At 38.9% G+C, this 20,159-nt stretch overlaps 1 protein-coding gene across 1 annotated transcript in view; it reads left to right on the top strand.

Annotated features, from left to right (window-relative positions):
• The window catches only part of VPS13B (vacuolar protein sorting 13 homolog B (yeast)), a gene marked incomplete at its 5' end in the record, with an annotated part of 117,271 nt that overhangs the window by 80,878 nt on the left and 16,234 nt on the right, over positions 1 to 20,159 (top strand). Inside the window, 15 exons of the mRNA XM_009583756.1 lie at positions 1 to 20; positions 1,347 to 1,610; positions 1,765 to 1,848; positions 2,004 to 2,179; positions 2,690 to 2,860; positions 3,549 to 3,750; positions 4,757 to 4,945; positions 5,369 to 5,515; positions 6,631 to 6,914; positions 8,463 to 8,590; positions 9,206 to 9,405; positions 11,906 to 12,024; positions 13,223 to 14,046; positions 18,518 to 18,694; positions 19,611 to 19,781. The exon at positions 1 to 20 is cut by the window's left edge and continues 139 nt beyond it. Coding sequence (XP_009582051.1) covers positions 1 to 20; positions 1,347 to 1,610; positions 1,765 to 1,848; positions 2,004 to 2,179; positions 2,690 to 2,860; positions 3,549 to 3,750; positions 4,757 to 4,945; positions 5,369 to 5,515; positions 6,631 to 6,914; positions 8,463 to 8,590; positions 9,206 to 9,405; positions 11,906 to 12,024; positions 13,223 to 14,046; positions 18,518 to 18,694; positions 19,611 to 19,781 — 3,156 coding nt within the window. The remainder of the gene's footprint in view (positions 21 to 1,346; positions 1,611 to 1,764; positions 1,849 to 2,003; positions 2,180 to 2,689; positions 2,861 to 3,548; positions 3,751 to 4,756; positions 4,946 to 5,368; positions 5,516 to 6,630; positions 6,915 to 8,462; positions 8,591 to 9,205; positions 9,406 to 11,905; positions 12,025 to 13,222; positions 14,047 to 18,517; positions 18,695 to 19,610; positions 19,782 to 20,159) is intronic.

Raw genomic sequence — 20,159 nt, 5'->3', positions numbered from 1 at the left:
TCAGTGGAGTGCAAAAGCAAGTAAGTATTTGATCCAGTTTGGAAAAAATAACATGAGTAATTTAAACTGTTACCTATTCACAAATTAGGCACCTTATTATTTATCCTCTCCTACTGGGATCTGCAAAAAAACAGGCGTAACAGTCTTCAGGGGGCATTTTTGGGAATTTTTACAACTCTTTTTTTCACTTTGGTATGGATCTTAGCATTTAAAAGCTCAATTACCACCATGTATTTTACATGTTCCAGTAAACATCCCTTTGCGTGGTTTATAAATTCTGACAGTGCTAAGTTACGCAATCGCTTGCATGTTTTAAGCTCTTGAGAAGCAGAATTTATATTTTTTTTAAGAAATTGTTCATATCCTATTCCGGGTTGTAATTCAGGCCTTTGTATCATTAAAAGAGAAAGAAGTAATGACCAAATTAACATTTGAAAATGGGCTGCTGTGCAGTAACTTTTCACATACTATCTTTGTAAAGAGATCTGTAATAACACTGCAGTCATTCTGCCTGCATTGGCAGAAGCCAGAGCATGTGGTGGACATAACACGTTCAACTCATGGATATGGCAGAGCGCCTTATGTTGCGCAACAGAAATACAGCTGATCAGACAAGAACAGCGCCTGGCGTCACTGAAAGCCCTGCTGAGATTATGCTTGGTAGGTTGTAGCTATGGCGTGCGCCCTCATTAATGAAAAGCAAATGAAGATGGTTGTAGCAGAGAAATACACGTGCAATGCTGTTCCTTGGTGTAGCTTAGAAAAAGTCAGATATATGTTCTATGATAAACAATTCATGTATGATGGACAGCAACAAATCTGAGTCTAATTTGGTCATTTTCTAGGTGGGTGCACTTAAATACAGAAGTGTGGTACAGACATTTAGTGGAATTATAAGCTTTAAAACAGCAAACATACTGAAAGGTCTGGATCGCTGGATTGTAATGGGAATGTGGGGTGTCAGAAGTACATCACTGTGTCTGCTCAGAAAGGGCTCAGCATTCAGAGACCATCACGGTACTCTTAAAATCCAAACGAGAGCTATGTCAGCTGTGGGCAGTACTGCTGAGTTCAGTAGGAATGAAAGTGGATATGTTACATGTTTCTTTCAAGCCCGGATACTGCCTTAGCAGTATTTCAAGCATTTTAATGTCTAGGTTGCTATGAAATTGCACATACATTTGGCCAATAAAAATAATGTTTTACCATTCTGTGCCTTCAGCAGTGCTTGGGAAAACCTAAAATAGGAAGATTATTCTTGTACAGGTTTTCACTCTATAATTCAATTTTGATCTTTCTTTTTCACAATTGTTTATATATGAGCTGCATATTTTTGTGTGTTTTAGATCCTAATCTGTGGAAGACAGACAGTCTGTAGTTACCTTTCCGAAAGTATTGAACTGAAAGTGGTTCAGCATTACATTAGTCAGGATGGACAGGCCGTTATTAAAGAACACATCAACTGCCTTCCAGCCAAACAGAAGTTGCCTTCATATGTCCTAGAAAACAATGAGCTCACCGAGCTAAGCGTGAAAGCTACAGGAGATGAAGACTGGTCCCGAGATGTATGTCTAAGTTCTAAACATTCAGAACACAGCACTGTCATTCAGGTATGACTAGAAATAGGTATATGGAATATAGCATTAAAAATGTCTGAGAGAACTGGGGACTTTGCGTTTAGACTTCTATTTGATATGATGAAATGTTGAACATTATAATCCTGAAATAATTTTAGTGTAATGCTGCTGATCTCTCTGCATACAGGTACCATCTTCAAAGAGTTCAATTACATATGTGTGGTGCACAATTTTGACTTTAGAGCCCAACTCTCATGTGCAGCAACGATTAGTAAGTACGTTTAATGTCTCTGAAATCTAAATGTTTATGCTTTACATGTCGTATAATAAATTAAGGGCAGAATGACCCACTTTAAAGACTGTTTCAACAGTTGTAATACTGGAATAAAATTAGCCTTAAATTGATATATTCTTTTCTTTCTGTAGATTGTTTTCAGCCCTCTTTTCGTTGTAAGGAGCCATCTTCCAGACCCAATTATCATACACTTAGAGAAAAGAAGTCTGGGACTGAATGAAACACAAGTGATTCCAGGGAAAGGACAGGAGAAAGCACTGCAAAATATAGAACCTGATCTTACGCACCACCTGACATTTCAAGCCCGGTAAAATACTTGCTTTCCTTGAAAATAGTACATTTGTATGGAAAAGAAGGAATAATTTATCTTCATAGCTTTAACTTCTGGTGCATTTTTTGCAAGAGTATGGCATGTGCAGAGGAGATACAATAAAACAAGCATAGGCGGCCTGAAATGATATGATAGGAAATATTAAATTTGTTATAACTATCCTAAGCACATTGGCATTTGTTTGCTTAAGCAGTCCGCGTTTTTGTGTTTTGAAAAATAAATTCCTAAATGATCTTGAAATGTTTTTTGAGAATCCTGAAGAATTTCTAGGGTCTCAGACACAAAGGTCATTAGAGTGTCATAACAAATCCATGCATGTCAGTTAATGCTCAGGAACTTGTTAGACACTGTAACTAGATTCATCCGTGATTACCTTGAGCGTGTTCCTACTGCAGAGTACGTTTGGAAAGCTCCATTAAAGAAAATGTTAGTGCGGCTAGTGCTTGATCTTGTTGTGTAAGTGACTGAATCTGTTTTCAATGACAGGGAAGAAGATGATCCATCAGAGTGCGCAGTCCCTATCTCAACCACGCTAATTAAACAGATAGCGACTAAATCCCATCCAGGTGGCAATGTCAACCAAATACTGTCTGAGTTCTATGGCACTGCTAATCCTCCCCAGCCTGCATGGCCATATAATAGGAAGGATTCAGACAGGTAATTCTTTGCTAAACCTTCTTCATGATTGTTGCAGAAACTGAAAATAAATTGAATATATGTTTGTATTATATATATACGTTATATATAAAATAAACTGAAATCACGTTCAAGAAGACTATATGTGATCAACATTGAATATGTTTTCAGTAATTACATGATTCCCTTATGTAAGCTGCAGAATCTGTTGCAGGTGGGAAAAAATTGAGGTCAGCCTTGGGGCTGCCCTTGATTACACTGAAAAGATTACATCAGCAAGGATTAAAAAAATGGAACTGAAAAAAATGCACCTACTTTAGCTGTTGTTTATTCAGTAGCTGTTTGTTTCAGTACAGAAACAAGGGAGTTGCTGTAGGAAGAGTTGCTGAAAATAAAAGTTGAAATGTCATTTTATGACTACAAATGTCACAGGTTTAGTTCTGAAGGAGAGTTGTAATTCTGTTAAGGCGTTTCTTTGATTGACCAAATTAGGTTGAGCTTATGCAGTTAAAAATATGTCTTTATAGCCTACATGTAGCTAGATCTGTCTGACAGCATCTCAGTATGTTGCAGAATGATAAGAGGAGATTGTTTTTCTATTTCAAAACAGAAAAGCCTTGCAAATTTCTGAAAATGACGGCTTATCATTTGTAATCTTGAATTCATTATTCCTTTGACTTTATCTTTTTGTTTATTCATTTTTGAACAGCAATGAACAACTCTCCCAATGGGATAGCCCAATGCGGGTAAAGCTGTCGGCGTGGAAACCGTGTGTTAAAACTCTGCTGATAGAACTCCTGCCCTGGGCTTTGCTTATCAATCAGTCCAAGTGGGACCTCTGGCTGTTTGAAGGAGAGAAGATTGTTCTTCAAGTACCTACTGGGAAAGTAATTATACCTCCCAACTTCGAGGTAACTGTCATTCACATTAACAGGCACAGTTCTGCTAGACATTCTGATTCTGAAGAATGGTTATTAATCCAGATGATTCCCACTTTCCAGTCACTGTGTCTGCTAGTCATATGATGAGGAGTAGGAATAACAATCGAAATTTGCCACACTGACTGAGCCACTGAGTGGGTAGCATGACATACTTGATAGCAATGTTTGAAGAACAACATGTCTTAAAGATGCATAGTTAAAAATTGTCTGTAAGACACTGTAGGAAGAAGACCTGCATGCCATCTGATTCAGCAGCCTTCTCTCCTTCTCCCGATTCAGCCAATGAATCCACAATGTGGGCATAATGTAGCAGCACAAGTAAATTGCTATAAAAGTCAAATACAGATTTTGGACCCTGCTGTTCCAGCCTGTCACTTGGGAAGTGTGTTGACTGCAGTAGCGAAGCTGGCAACCTGGAAGGAATGTTCGGTTTGAGAGTGTTTTAGGTTGAGTTGTTTCATAGCTCATATGCTACCAAGAAAGGTTTGATAATGAGATAGGGTGAATTACAAACAAGGAAGATTCTTTAGGATGCCTGCCTTCCTGAATTCAGAGTTTTGTGTAACGGATCTTCTCACATACCTTAGCTTGGCCATGCACATGCTTTTTTAGTACAACCCCAATATTCTTTATTTTTGAAAGAATTAAAATAATTTGACACAGCAGCTTGTCAATTCCAATTGGACAATCTGATACTTCCTGTTTATTTTGCCATCTTTTTTCCCCCCATGTATGTCTGTTAGTTAACAAAAGGTCTGCTTATTAACATGTCTCAGTGTAGACTATGGTCTTGATTCCACTGTGAGGATCAGTCCCATAGCTGCATTGTGGTTTTATCTGTCCTTGTACCACATAGAAAGTATCAGAGGGAGAAAGGGAGGAAATGAGGTTGACTTCATACTGGAAACTACGTTTAACTCTAGTAGAAGTGTATCGAATTGTAAGCAAGTGATAATCGGTCATTTTTCACTTGCAGGAAGCTTTTCAGGTTGGAATATACTGGGCAAACACTAATACTGTGCACAAATCAGTGGCAATTGAACTGGTTCATAATGTGACCTCCCCAAAATGGAAGGATGCCGATAATGGGGAAGTAGTAACGTTGGACGAAGAAGGTTTTGTTGAAGCTGAAATAAAACTTGGTGCTCTTCCAGGTCATCAAAAGGTTAGAAGAAAATTATCATGATCTATAACTTTATCATTTAAAAACAAAGTTATATAGCAGATGCAAACAATCAAATGTATGCAGTGTGAAAGCTCCTCCCTAATTATGTTATTACATGTAAAACATAATGAGAGTATAAACAATGTACGAAGTATAATTTAAAGATTAGATCACCAAAAACATTCTGCCCAACTCATCAAGATAATACAATATCTCCTGGAAAATAATTAATGAATTCTCAATTTTGTTTGGAAAACATTGACAGATGCAACTTCAAAAGTACGTGATGTGGCTCCAGTTATGAAGTGCATGAATATAGACAGGATTTCCACAGTTAAAAAGAAAATGGCAGTTCTGTCACTGTATTTCAATACCTTTTATGGTTTTTTGTGTGACCTCATCATCGTTTTTATTATTTTACAGTTGTGTCAATTCTGCATTTCTTCAATGGTTCGACAAGGTATACAAATTCTACAGATAGAAGATAAGACAACAATAATCAATGATACATCATATCAAATCTATTATAGGCCACAGCTTTCTATTTCCAAACCCCACTCAGGAGAGGAGGTAAAGCACTGTGGATACTGTTTTTGTTTGTCATCTGTGGTACATGGGTGTTTAGATTTGTATGGTCTCAACTGCATATAGCAGAGCTTGGAACAGAAATCTTTAGACATAATAATGATAAAGTATTTTATATCATTTTAATTTAAAATACAGAATCCTGGGTAAATTCAACTCCAGTAATTAACTGTGATCAGAAATCTGTGCAAAGCAGGAGATTCTTGCACATTGCAGAATTAGTTCTGCCTGTTCTCCATCTGCTCAGCGCTAATGGCCATTTCTGTAAAATAGGCAGCGTAATCCGTAGTAGCTGTTGAAGTTGTTCTCAGAATTTTTACTGAGTTCACATGTAAAAGAGGTATATTGGCCTGGCAGGCTGGAAACTTTTTGTTATCCTTTTGGGAAGATTCCAGTTATCTGAACAAAGCTGCAGAACTAGAGATGTGCCCAAAGTTTATGTATTTCAGCAAACTGCATCAAATCGTGAATATCAGTTTTCTAATAATCGCACAGTATATTTAAGGACTAGCTTACAGGAACCAAAATGTGTGCATGGTTAATATATTTTAATCAACCATTTATACATATTTATTGACGATTACATTTATAGTAAAATATGTGGAAAGAATTCTCAGGGTCAAACTTGCTAGAGGAGTTGGCAGATAAACAAATTTTTAAAGCTCCCTATTTCTATATTGTTTTCCTTCTGCATTAGTTTTCTTCACATCAGTATCTACATTTATGCATTGCGCATTTTGTGGCAGTCTTACGGGATGGGGGGTTGGAAGAATGTTGAGGCTAAAATCCATTCTTAGCTTTATATCTGTAAGTGGATTTTCTTCTCCCTGTTATGTTATGGTGATGTAACTGTTGCATTTGGTAGAGTTACGTTGTGCAACTGAGAGTGGACTGTAGATAACTGTGCTCAGTGAACTGCATAAGTATACCTGAAGACAGAATTTGACCAAATAGCTTTTAACGCAATGGACTTAGTGCAACTTTTAGTTAGTTGTGGTCAGTTGGCTACTTGAGGCTACTTGTTTTGTGCAAGATCAACATGAATAAACTTCCTGTTAGGAGCCAGCATGTCGTGCTACCACCATCTTTTGTCTTTCCAGGACTTCCACTCATCAGACAGTACTGTGTTCAGCGTCAGTCCAGCTGGGGCACCACCCAGCGAGACGCTGAGCGCTGTGCCCTGCTGGGACCTGATGTCAGACACCAGTCCCTTAGCTTCGGGGGCGCCTCTTACTGAAAAACGCATGCTGCTGAGTTTCAGTCCAGGCGGCTGCGCTGGGAGTTGTGAGCTGTGGAGCCTACCAGCTGTCATTAAACAGGAGTTTCCTAGACAGAGCGTGGCGGTGCCGACAGGGGTTTGTAGTGAAAGTGGATTTTGTACCAGGTACCGTACGCTGAACAGTCATGAATAGTAAACTTTGCTTGTTGCTATAAAGCCTCAGCTAGTAACAAACCATAAGAGATGAGTGCAAAAGTCAGAGTAACTTATGCCCCCCGTATGTAAAGCCAAGTCTTACTTTAACTTAAAAATTGTCATCTTTTGATGGTTTTGATGCTTTTATTGTACATGGTTTAATCTTATGATCATGTATAAGTTGTACAATTTTTATAATGTATGGGCTGCTATTTTGTTACATGCATACAAAAAAATAAGAGCGTGAAAAGTTTATATTCGAGATTATGGTCTTTTTTAATTTGAGGGTAACAATTTAAGAGTTCAAGGACAGTCTGAAATAATACAATACAAAAATTTAGGGTTTGTTTATAAAAGGTAAAAATGTATTTTAGTAATAATAAGAGGATAAACAGGAAAAGCAAAAAAGGGATGAAACTATTTTGAGACTGCAAGAAGGAAAGATTTCCAATTTTTAAAGCTTGAAATATCCAAATGTGCATCCCACTTACAAACAAATGCATCCAGCTAGTTAAAAATAACAGTCCAATGACTTGTCAGATGCCCAGCTTTAATTCTCAGATCTGATATCTGAATCTATTCATGCTTATGCTTGTATAAACAAGAAACAATCTGCTGAAATTAGAGAAGCTACATCAGTATATATTACCAGCCATATGATCTTTCTCTTGCCTGAAGTGCTTGATATCATTCAAACCCTCATATAGTTCCTCTGCAGAGTCTAAGAGGTATCATTGTGGATACTAAAGATTCTCACATAGACTTCAAATTAAAAAGATTTTAAAATGTGAAGAACAAGGAAAGGATTCCTTATAATTCTGAGACAGGCATAGAGGATCTCATGTTCCTAATCAAATTTTCAGACTGTTTGGATTTTTTAAATCACCATGAAGTTAAGTTTTTTAGAAATAGCCAATAAATTTGCACAAGAAAAAAAAGAATTTGTGTTTATGTGTGAAGACATTTTATGTAGCTAATGAGTAGAACTAAATTAATTTTCATTTCTGGAAATTTATTTAGTGATGATCCATAACATTAACATTTGAAAGGGCAATAGCAATGTGGATCATTCCAGGGGAGCCGTCAGTTACAAGTTTATGTATTTGTTAAAAATATCTCTAATATGTATCAGAGAAGTATGCGTGCAAATTCTTCTGGAAAATTTTAAAGATTTATGTTGAAAATGTGGGCCTACAATCTCATGTTTTTAATTTAATATAAATCTCTGCTGACTAGGGGTCTCATCTTGCAAACACACGTGCTCAATTTGACTCATGAGTAGTCTCTATGAAGTGATTTCTTCTTTAATGTTGTTTTTCGTGCTCTTCTTCTGTTTAAATATAATTCTCAGTGGAGATACCTACTTGCCTAAATGTATATAAATATCTGTAGAATTGGAACTTGATCATAAAGAATCTTACAGATCCTAGTTTTGAATGTTTTTAATTGTCCAGAGTAAAAATACATAAAGATTTCATCCAAAACATGCATAATCACGTATATCTGCTTCTGTTTCAGAGCTATAGCACTGACTTATCAAGAGCATCTTGGCGTGACGTACCTAACACTTACAGAAGATCCTAGTCCTCGTATAATTATCCACAATAGGTGCTCCGTTCCGTTGCTTGTAAAAGAGAACTTCAAAGGTATGTAGTATGCAGTAATTAGAAACAGTGCACTGTTGTAGTATAAATTGTTTTACTGTATCTTCAATACAAAGTTGAGTTCAGTTTGTGTTTTGGTTACAATGAGAACTTGATGCCCTCATAAAGGTCTATCTCAAAGTGAGAGACTCTAGAAGATACTGAAGCCTGAAAGCTAGTGGAGCTAATCGTGAGGTCAGGAGTATGAACTTACATGGCTCCAGGCTTTTGGGTGTCCCTGGTTCCAGCTGTCAAGGAGACGTGGCTGTAGGAAAGTGGTAGGCAGTGTAGTTTTGTTGACATCAATTCAATCCCATGGAACATTTAAATCTCATCAGATTTGCCAATGTAACACAAAACATATTGCCAAAATTTCAGTTACAGTATGCTGATGTTAATGTAAAGATCAGTGGAACGCTATTTGTGTAAAATTTAATGACATAAAAAAGAAAAGGAAAAAAACCCAAACACATAAAATGCCAACCAATAGAAAAGTAATGTTTTTATTTATTAGTAATATTTTAGACAGAAGCTTCCTCGTTTGTGTAAGCATAGGTAAGTTTTGATTTAACTCAGGTTTTAGAAAGCCCTCATATTGTATATTTTATAAAATTTCAGATACACCAAAGTTTGAAGTTTATTGCAGAAAGATTCCGGCTGAATGTTCAGTTCATCATGAACTTTACCATCAAGTTTCCAGCTATCCAGATTGCAAAACAAGAGATTTGTTGCCCAGCATTCTTCTGAAAGTGATGTCGTCTGATGAATTAGTAAATGAATGGAGTGATTTTGTGGACATCAACAATCAAGGAACACAAGTAAATTGTTATAAGCTATTTCCTAGTTCACAGCGTAACGGGTTGTCTTCCTGACCTGCACAGTATATCGTTCCTCTGGAATAAGCATATCCTTTCTGTTGGTTTTGGTTTTTTTCATTTAAGTATTTGGAGCTCCCCTTCCTAAGCCCCTTCGTGTGGAAGTTTTAGAATACAGATTACCTTCTTTTTTAAAATAGCTAGATCAAAAATACAGGCTTTCTAGCGCTGAATTTTTTCACTTCTTTTTAATCAACCTGGTGTTCCCTGGAAAAATCAGTCCTGAAAATTTCTGGCCCCTATAAGCAAAGAATCCCACAGGATCCAGGAAAATCCTCCTATTTGGTAACTTAATTATCACAGGATTTTTATATTTACATCTTGTAGAAATCATCACTGTGTCTTCACAGAAGCTACGTATGCCTTTCTAAAACAAAACAAAACCCCCCTTTTCTTTTCTTCTGTTATTTTTCTCCTGTTTTGAGGTAAATGAAAACTTCCTTGACTGGAATAATTCTTTTTGATGGGAATTTTTTCCATCTTTGAAGTCATTAGTTTACATGGAATCAACATAAACTGCTTGGCTCTTTGAAAGAAATACTAGTTTCAGATGTTTTCCCTGGGGACCAATCACAAAATGCTCTTGATTATTGAGTGTTATGTTATATAGCAAGTAGTTCAGTTTCATTCAGCAAGCCAGTCAAGCAATGCAAGGTTTCAAATTTCAGTCATTAATGTTATGCCAGACCAGGGTTCTTTATAAGTATCTGGCTCCTAGAAGGAATTAGATGCTAAGACAACATTTGGGGATCATTGTCTACTTGAAGAACTCTGCAAATAAAAAGTGTAGCCTTCTGTTATTGAAGTTTTAGGGTTTACATGTAGAAAATTTCCTCAGGATTTCTCAGTCAGTCTTTCTCTTAGAAAACTATAAACATAAGTAAATAAGGAATGTGCTAATAGCTTCACATACAACTCGGTTCAGATTGTGAAATAATTGGGATTTAGAGGATTTTAAGTAATTTGTAGTCTTTCTACCTAGTCACAGATAGGTACTTCTTATTCTATTAGAAAGAAAATTTTATTAATTTACAAAAATTAAGGTATTTATCTTTATCAGCAGAATAATCTGAAATTGGAATTAAAATGACCAATCTTTAAGATCAATGAGGAGTTTTTAGAATAATGAGGGTGTATTGAAAATTCAGGAAATGTCCTTTTTTCTCCAATTCCATCATGCAGGATTGCGAACCTCTTTCAGATAAGCAAAGGATTAAAACTGACGTATCGAAATTAGAAATTCTCTTATATGTAATTCTCAGAAGAATAAGACATAATTTGATGAACTAAATTTAATAACAAGGTTATTATAAATAGTGTAACAAGAATCAGTTTAGCTGCTGATCCTACTAAACTTCCAAGTGCTTTTCCTTCTGGTGGCTTGTTAACAGCAGTGAAGATTCTTCAAGACAAACAACTGTTTATTTTACCTGTGCTAGCCCATTATCTTTGTGTTATTCCTTGAGTTTGCGTTCCTTTAAATTATAGCTTCTGTCAATACAATATAGTAAACCATTGTGTTGATAGTAGCCCTACAAGAAAACAGAAGCCAGCTTGCTCTAACAAGGACTGCTGTGAGTTTTCCAAACATAAAAAGACCTTAATCTTTTGTATTCTGGAAAAAGACAAAACTTGCATGGAAATATTGCAGAATTAAGCTCCAAAAACAATACGTCATTTCTTTAAGTAGAACATTTATTCCTAAGGACCACTTGTTTAGAATGAAAGTTTGCACATCTGTAAGCAAGACAAACCTGTTGTCAAGTTCCCATTTTTCCTGCCTTTTTAGACATTTTACGCTTTCCAATACGCTTACTTTTGCCATTTCTTTATGGAAGCATCTTGCTTGTGAAGGTGTTCTCACCAAACCAGTTTAGATGGCTTAAAAATGTGTTCAGTGCTGAGTTGTTAAGCAAATCTTCATGAATCCAAAATGTTACTTATTTTTTAGTCTTCATGTGTTTTGCATCATGCTATCAGCCATTCATCTAACCATCTCTGAGCTAAGGCATAGCAACATAATGTTAATTTAGGGTTTTTTTTCCAGAGGAGAAGGCGAGATTTTGCAGAGCTCCAGGAATATGCGTTTCTCCTTAATCCAAAATCACAAATTAAAATTTCCTATTTATTCTTTTCTCATACAACCTCCCCCCTCCCCAGCACATCTTGCTTATTTCTGGAGAAGAAGTTTCTTATTAAAGTGTATTCAGTTATACAGTTAAAGGATGAGGTGCTAATTTTATCTTGCTGTACAACTGAAATGCTTAAAGTATCAGAGCTGTTATTTTCTGAAGTATTGAAATCTGTTTCTGTTTTTCCTGAATAGTATCATGATTGGAGTAAAAGATCTCAACCAGAAGGCATTAATAGAATTAATTCAAATTATGATGTTAAAAAAAGTAATTTCAGTAGCATTCCATATGTTTCTAACTCTCTCCACTAGATTGTGTTCTTAACTGGCTTTGGCTATGTTTATGTGGACATTGCCCATCAGTGTGGAACAATAGTCATAACCTTGGCCCCAGAAGGAAGAGCTGGACCCGTCGAGATCAACCTCAACAGGTACATAAAGTATATAAAAGATGATAAAAAGCATTGCCAAACAGTGCTGAGAGGTCAGTCAGCTTTCTAAGTGTTAACTGACTTACGAACTTTGGCTTAACTGTTTGTTTTGTTTAATACTGCTGCATGCTCTGTGGCATGTGTTTAGACCATATGTTATGCTTTGTATTAGACAGTTAAAAAAGGACAATCTAACTTCAGAAGTCATGTCACTTTAGCGTAAACACTAGATGTCTGATAGAAAAAATAGTCCTGAGCTGTTCATTAAAAAAAGACATTTTCCATCATAATTAATTTTGAATGTGTTCATCAGTTTAAAATGCATTTAGCCAAGTCCTGCCATCCGTAATCATACAAGCTCCCACTAAAATTGGTAGGAAGCTTGATGTGCAAGAGCTATAGAAATAGTCTTACAGTCAGTAATTAACTGTACTTGATTATAACACTCTTCTTTAGAAGACTTCCCCACACACCACAACCTGGTCCTCAGCTCCACTCAAGTGCAATTATCACACTACCTATTTCCAAGATGCAGAATGCCTGGCCTCTAGCAATGCTGTTACAAGTAGAGTGGAATTTGTTGTACTGTTTTTATTTGTACTGTAATTAAGTATTAATCCCCGAGAAACTGGTCATCAGCAGTACATAATAGCCCACTTGCTAGTTAAACTTGGCAATGGGCAGTTAACACCGGAGGTGGGGAGGCCGTCAATGCAATCGGTATAAAAATGGTGTGGTGGCTTCGCTGGAGGGCACTTGCTGCGTGTGATGTGAAATGAATTATCCATAGTAGTAAGCTTCAGTAGTGGCTCCCAGAAAATATTGTAACAGCTGAGGCTGTACGTGAATTATCAGAAAATTGTATTTCTTGTCTGCTTTAATATCTGGCTCTGTTGCAAATCCAATAGGGAATTACTGTGTATATAGAGACATTCCTGTCCAAACTATCCTGTTGATTGATAAGAAAGAACGAGAAACCTGGCATAGATGTGTAATATCCCATTTCTTAGAAGACCTCCTGGGTGGTACCCACTGTGGTGATTACAGCTGCCAGATCCCATTAACATTATCGGGACTTGCACAATGAGTTTCCCATGTATTATATAGAACATCCCTTCTGATAGCTTTTTGAGAAAGCAAGATGCCAGGTGAACTCAAAATATATGAAGTAACAAAACTTCTTTTCCCTCCTGTCTAGAAGTCAAGAGCAGACTCTGTCACTGAAAATGTTCATCAATCAGTTAAGTCTTGCTGCGTTTGATGATACTACAAACCACAAAGTGTCATCTGAACTTCTGCGTCTCACAGCAGACAATGTTTTCCTCCACATGGCCCCAGCCACGAGCTACCTGAGACCCCTGTCGCAGGAGTTCCAGTGGGACGCCGTGGAAGGCCTCCCACAATTTCATAGTCTCCAAGTGTATTGTGAAGACTTGCAACTGGACAATCAGTTGTACAGCAAATCCAATTTCCATTTTGCAGTCCTGCTGTGCCAAGGAGAGAAAAATGAGACCGTGCAGTGGTCCAGAGTGAACAACCTCATTGTTTGTAACAAAGATTTGGAAAGCTATAAGGAAAACTGCTTTATAAAACTCTGCATTGCTTTTTCCGAGGAAGAGAATTTCATGTTTCATGTGAATGACCTCAGCTTTGAGCTCAAACCAGCTAGGCTGTATGTGGAAGACACCTTTGTTTACTACATTAAGACTTTGTTTGATACATATCTTCCAGAAAACAAAACCACTTGTCAATCCATGTATACTTCAGATACTACCCTGGTACTGCCTGAACAAGTGAGAGAGCACGCAAGAGCTTTAGTCAAGCCAGTGAAGTTAAGAAAATTAACAATACAACCTGTTAATCTTCTTGTCAGTATTCATGCTTCGTTGAAACTATATATAGCCTCAGATCACACCCCTCTCTCCTTCTCTGTGTTTGAGCGAGGACCCATCTTCACCACTGCCAGGCAACTTGTCCATGCTTTGGCCATGCATTATGCTGCTGGAGCACTTTTCAGAGCAGGTCAGTACTTTTCCATAACATGTAACATTTTTGTTAGGTACCAGGATTCTGTGATTGTCTCTCAAACTGAATAACCTAGATGTTAGCCATACAATTATTGTTTTCCTCAAACACTGTTTGATAATGATATTTTCAGACACCTTTCATGTCCTGCCATACGACAAAAGGGAAATAAAATGGCTGAGCAGACACCAGTGAAGATTTGTAAAGTTGTGCTAAACATTAGCCAGCCGCCTGAAGGCTTTACAAAACCCTGAACACAGCATAAAAATGTATTCTAGCTGGCTTAGGTTTTGCCATTTTATATTATAGCACTAGTCAGAATCAACCCACATTCCTCACATAAACTCCCCAAAACTACATTTAATCAAATTATTCAGCATGTTGCTCTGCATTCAGAAGTAAATTATAGCCCTGAATGTTGTTTTGTTGTTAAAACTCCTTTTGGCTGCAGTTTATGATTAGAAATCTGTCTTTCTTCATACAGCCTTCATGCTAAACTGGCACACAGATGTTTGTTGTCCTTTGATCCAAGAACTATGCAGTTTGCTGTTACTAACTTTTTTCCATATAGGATCAATAGTGAGCAATTAGTCTATTAGGTTAGCAGGTACATTCTGTTTCCCATAAATATTAATTTAGAAATAATGAGATTTGGTCTCTGCTGTGTCTTAGTGTGGAACGAAATTTGTACCTGAGACAGGAGGAAGCTCCTCCATGATAACACACAAGTAACGTACTCCACACTGAAACATGGGATTTATTTTCCTGCAATACTAATGGTCAGATTTTCTGAAATCCGGATGCTTCCATTTGTGCTGCAAGCACAGCTGCGACCTGATTTCTATGCACAGTTTCCAAAATTGTACACATGCATTTCAGGTATTTATAAGTAGAGAGATGCTGATCTGGTCTGTGTGCATACCTAACTTGCATAGCTGATTATGGCAACTGTGTACTAATTGTGCACCAGAGCATTGTGCACTGATTCATTATTTTCTTGCATTGTTTTGCTTGCAAAATTTGCAGATTTTTCTTTTTACTACTTGGTTGGATTTGTTTTACAGTCAAACCCCATAGTACAAAAGGGGAGATCTATTTCTTCCTAATTAAGAGTGAAACTGTGGCCAAATATGGTCCACAGTGTGAATGTTTCTCCCCACAACTGGCTAGGAGTAGTGATACAAGTGGTGATAGACTGCAGCAGGAAATTGGGGTTACACTGGCTTTTCATCCGCAAGATCCCAGGTGAGACACATATGCTAGTGAGGGATTCCTGAGCCTGGTCTTGGTCTTTCCTCCTGTGCTACCCTTGCAGTGTGCAGCAGTGCACAGGCCACCCCTTGCTCTGGGCTCATGATGTAGCTGAAATCAAGCAGGTTTAAATATTAAGAAATAATGTTTGCTTCTGTGGAACTTCTCTTCAGGAAAATACATGAGCATATATTTAGTTACTATTAAATCCCACTCAAAGCCTAAAACTAAAATGTATTTTTTGAAAGGGGTTACCATGATTAAAATGGTGAATTGTGTTGATTAATGTTTGCTTGGGCAAAGAAGGTGCTTTATTTTTAAGAGTTTGTGACACTTGTCAAAAGGCTGTCTGTGTCAACAAAGTTAAAAAGGAGGAAAAAATCAAGCAAAAAGCTTTATACGATCTGCAAACCCTGAGTCCTTTCCTCACCATCAGGTGAGTTACACTTCTTGGATTGGTCTCTTAGGAAAGAGGACCTCACTCTCCTGCATTTTAACCATATTAATCTGCAAAACAAGGGGTTGTGTGACACCCCTTCTGCTCACCACTGCCCCATGCATAAATCTGCACAAACAGCATTCCCATACAGCTATGCCTTACGCTCCAAGCGGATATAGTCTCATTTTGCCCTTAGCTGTGTGGAAGACCATTGCTGCCCTGTGGGAGGGGACAGGATTTGTCCCAAAGCCTGCTAAAGAGCGTGAGTGTATCAGGCTGCCCCATATGTTGCAAAGGAGCGGCCAGAATCCACGTCTCATAAGCAATGAATGGGGCTGGAGAGCTCTGCTCAAATATGCTGATTAGCATTGCTTGTCTCAAATTAGCAAAACTTGCAATGGAAATCTCCCATCCTTTTCTAATTAAGTTGGCTTCTATTTAGAAGTTAATAAAATTCTATTTGAAAATATTGCTGGTGTCAGCCAGAACTAACCCTATAGTTGCCTATAAAGAAAATGCAATGGCTCTCTGCTAATATAGTCATAATTATTTCGTATTAGTGGATATAATAATTACTAAGCATACTTTGGGAAATGGTAACCTGACCTGATACTGCATTTCTGCAAAGTAAAATGCAGCACAGAGCTTGTGAATTGAGGGATTGTTCCTGATTCATCATTTTCCTATTCCCAACTTACTCCCACGCCTTCCTCCCTGGGTTGGGTGGTCCATGCCGGCAGTGAGGAGCCATTAGTTTTGCTCTGAGCATTGGCCAAGGAGGGTCACCCTTGCCGCAGGTTGCACGTTCCTCCCATGCGCTCTCCAAGGGTGAGCATGCTCCTTCCAGAGCTTCCCAAAACTGACAGCCCACAAGCCAGGGCCAGACTGCAACACGCCATCCCCGGGTTACCAGGCAACCCCTCAGCTTTATGTTTAACTGGTTTCATTCCTGGTTTTAATCTGGTTTTCATTCCTGAGCACGCTGGCTGGCCAAACAGGTGAGTGGAGTTGGAGTCTCTCATATCCCAGCCTGGCGGTGCCTGCAGGGCAGCAAGGCATTAATCTGCAGTATCATGCAGCCCTTTCCATCACCTCATGCTATCCCATCACCGCCTCGGGACAAGGAATGCTGAGGACATTTGGAAAAAAAAAGGCTGTTTGTAAGGAATTATTGCAACATTATTGATCAGAAAAAACAGAAAGAGCATCTCTTCCATCTGTACATGCCTCCCCGCCCCTCCAGCTTTTCATCACTTCACACAGTGGCAAGGATAATTTGTTAAAAATACTACAGTGAGGGAGTCGCAGGCCCAGCCTGGAGCGCTGGCTTCCCCTGGTCCCTGGCAGGGAAGGGCTGCCACGGGGACACTGGTCTCCAGGGCAGGCACCACGGGACCACAGCGCTCGTTGCTGCTCTGCTCGTCATGTTGCCAGTAGTACTTGCTTTTTGTTTTCATAGTCCGTCCTACCCTCTCCCTTATGTCCACTGTGGTTCCCGCTTTTTATACTACATGAACTGGAGTTCTCAACCTGCCAGGGCTGAAATGTGGGACAGATTCAACAAGAATAATAGATTTTCCGGGAGCTTACAATGGTAGTATGAGATTAATTCATTTCATATGACTAACATTTTCTCTTCTGTTCAGTTTCATGATTCAGCCTTCCACAGGAGTGACTGGGAGGGGTTACTAGAAAACAAGAAAAGCATCTGGATAGCAGGAGTTTGCAGTGATGAGATGGGAATGAGGAGGGCAGCGCAGATCAAGGGCCCTCGGCGGGAGAGCAGGAGGCCAATCTGTCCATCTTTCAGTCTCCTGGCCCTGTCGTGCCTTGTGTCACTCTGATGGTGCCAGTTGAAATTCATGGTACTGGGGCTCAAAGACCAGGCAGTTCCCGTTTAATGTTTATTGCCATTTCTAAATCGCTCTCTCTGGGCTGCTGAAAAAAAGTTATGCAGCACTATTTCCCTAATAAATCTGCTGCCAACCAGCCTGAGAAAGACAAGACCTGCAAACAGCTTTCCAGCAACAGATTGCTGCGCGCTTGGCCGTCCAGCAAGCTGCTGGCAACCCTGCGTTTATATAGGAAACCAGATCCGCAGATACCTCTCCTGGGATATGCATAAGGAATACTCCCCTATGAGTAACCTAATCAGCATGTAGATGTCGTTGCTGTTTACACAACTGTACTGAGCAAAAGACATTTGTCTGGCTTTCACTGCACTCTGAAAGAAAATGATCAGCTTAGAAGGGTTGGGGTGGATTTAAAATAACTTCTTAAGCACTTGTCAAAAATCTGCATCCCCTTTCCTAACACTCCATCAAGCAATTGACCTCCACACTCCGGTAAAGCAGTACATTGTATCAGTGTAAACTCCCTGTCACAATTCTATCACATAAGGATGTGAAATCACATCGCTGCCTTATAGTGTCTAAAACCGACCCAGCGATCTGAACTTGCAGTCTCGTTCCTCCGTAGCTGTGAGGCTCTAGCATCCGCCTCTCTAGCACACTTTTAGCAGAAATACGGGAAGCTCCTGGAAGGAAGTCATTCTAAAGCTATTTGTGAGTTTGCCAAAAGGATTTCTTTGATTTACGAAGTATGAAAGATTGCCATTTCTGAATTCATAGTGGATGAGTTATTTCCCGTGTTTTGCTCAAAGGAAGTTCATAATGCGATGAATTCTAGTGTGAAAAAGAGAATTAAGGAATAACCTTTTCACAACTGCTGCTTCTGCAGTTTTTGCAGCTGTAACATGTGTCTTGTTTCTCCACACAGGCTGGGTTGTCGGATCGTTGGAAATTCTCGGAAGCCCGGCTAGTCTGGTGAGAAGCATAGGGAACGGCATAGCCGATTTCTTTAGGCTCCCCTATGAAGGGCTGACCAGAGGCCCAGGAGCATTTGTCAGTGGAGTTTCCAGAGGAACAACATCATTTGTAAAACACATTTCCAAAGGTAGATCTTTCACTTTGTTGCTCCAACTACTGCTTTGTTGTCGTGCATTGTCAAAGAATGTGTTAAAGTTTTAAACAATATTGCTTGCAGCTTTGTTTGGCTTGCTAGGCTGCAGCGAAATGCTGGGAGGGTAACAAAGCTCATATATTACATCTTATGTATTAAACAGATCACCGCTTAACTACAGTGTGTAAGAATGTTTCAGAAAGTTCAGAATTTTAAACCTCCCAGTGGGAAATGGAGATTGGCTCAGCCAGTATTTCATGTGATAACTGCAGAAATATTAAAGGTGTTCTGTACTTCTGCTAACCATCAGAAATTCTACACTGTGTCGCCTCATCATATTTATTATTTCTTTTTTTCAAAAAAAAAAAGCAGATACAGTTGTCATAACTGTGTCAGTACATGGATAGGTTTTGACAGCAGGGCTGCTCTGGCCCGAGGACAGGAGCAGCTTTTGTTTTGCGAAGTCTGTACAAACAGTGCCATCGCGTGGCTCCGGCCGCCCTGGAGAGACCGCGGCGCGGCTGCCCCAGCCGCTTGCTGCTGCTTCAGGCTCCCGCAGGACACGTCCTCCCGGGCTCCTTCTGTAAATATTTGTTTACCTTTCCATCACCCCCCCTCCGTTTAGGTTAACCTTACAGAAGTTTGGGGACTGGGGAAGGATGTTCAGATGAGTTGCTGTTCCCACCGGCCAGGCAAACCTGGTGCAGGCTAATGTAAAAAGCGTGACGTGGACCGTAGAAGCAGCGTGGTGATGCTTAACAAATAGTAAAGCATGTTACACATGGGCGACTTTTCAATTGACTTGCTGTTCTGCTCATAAGCTCAGTATTTCAGTGAGGCATAGAAGGTCTCCGTGTTTTAAATTAAAGCATTTTGATCCAGACCCAAATGTAGATCTCCATGTATTTAGGTACACTGACGTCAATTACCAATCTGGCAACAAGTCTTGCTCGGAATATGGATAGGCTGTCACTGGATGAGGAACATTACAACAGACAAGAAGAATGGAGAAGGCAGCTTCCAGAGAGCCTGGGAGAAGGACTGAGACAGGGACTCTCTCGTTTAGGCATTAGCCTTCTAGGTAATGTACTATTAAATATCAAATTGAGTGATAATACTGTTTTCTGTTCTGCTCACCAGCTTTTTCTACATGTGAGTTATAACTGCAAAATCTGTTTGTTTTGGGGGGGGGGGGTGAAATAGCCTCACAGTATGTGTATGAGATACTGTTTCTTTTCATCAAGGTTTAGTATATGTGTTTTGTATAACACTTTTGTATATGTGTTTTGCTGATAAAATAATTGCAGATATAGAACAAGTTTGCACTCTCTTTGTGAAATAATGTTTTCATTGGTACATGATGCATAGCTGAGAAGAAAAGAATAATTCTGCATTGGGCAAGGTGAGTTGTAACTAAGTCAGCACAAAGACGTCATCACGCTGATGTTTACTTTCCAGT

The sequence above is a fragment of the Fulmarus glacialis genome, unplaced genomic scaffold (genome assembly GCF_000690835.1).
Source record: "Fulmarus glacialis isolate BGI_N327 unplaced genomic scaffold, ASM69083v1 scaffold15928, whole genome shotgun sequence".
Lineage (NCBI taxonomy): Eukaryota > Metazoa > Chordata > Aves > Procellariiformes > Procellariidae > Fulmarus > Fulmarus glacialis.
Note: the sequence above shows the minus strand (reverse complement) of the source record. Positions and strands in the feature narration are given on the sequence as shown.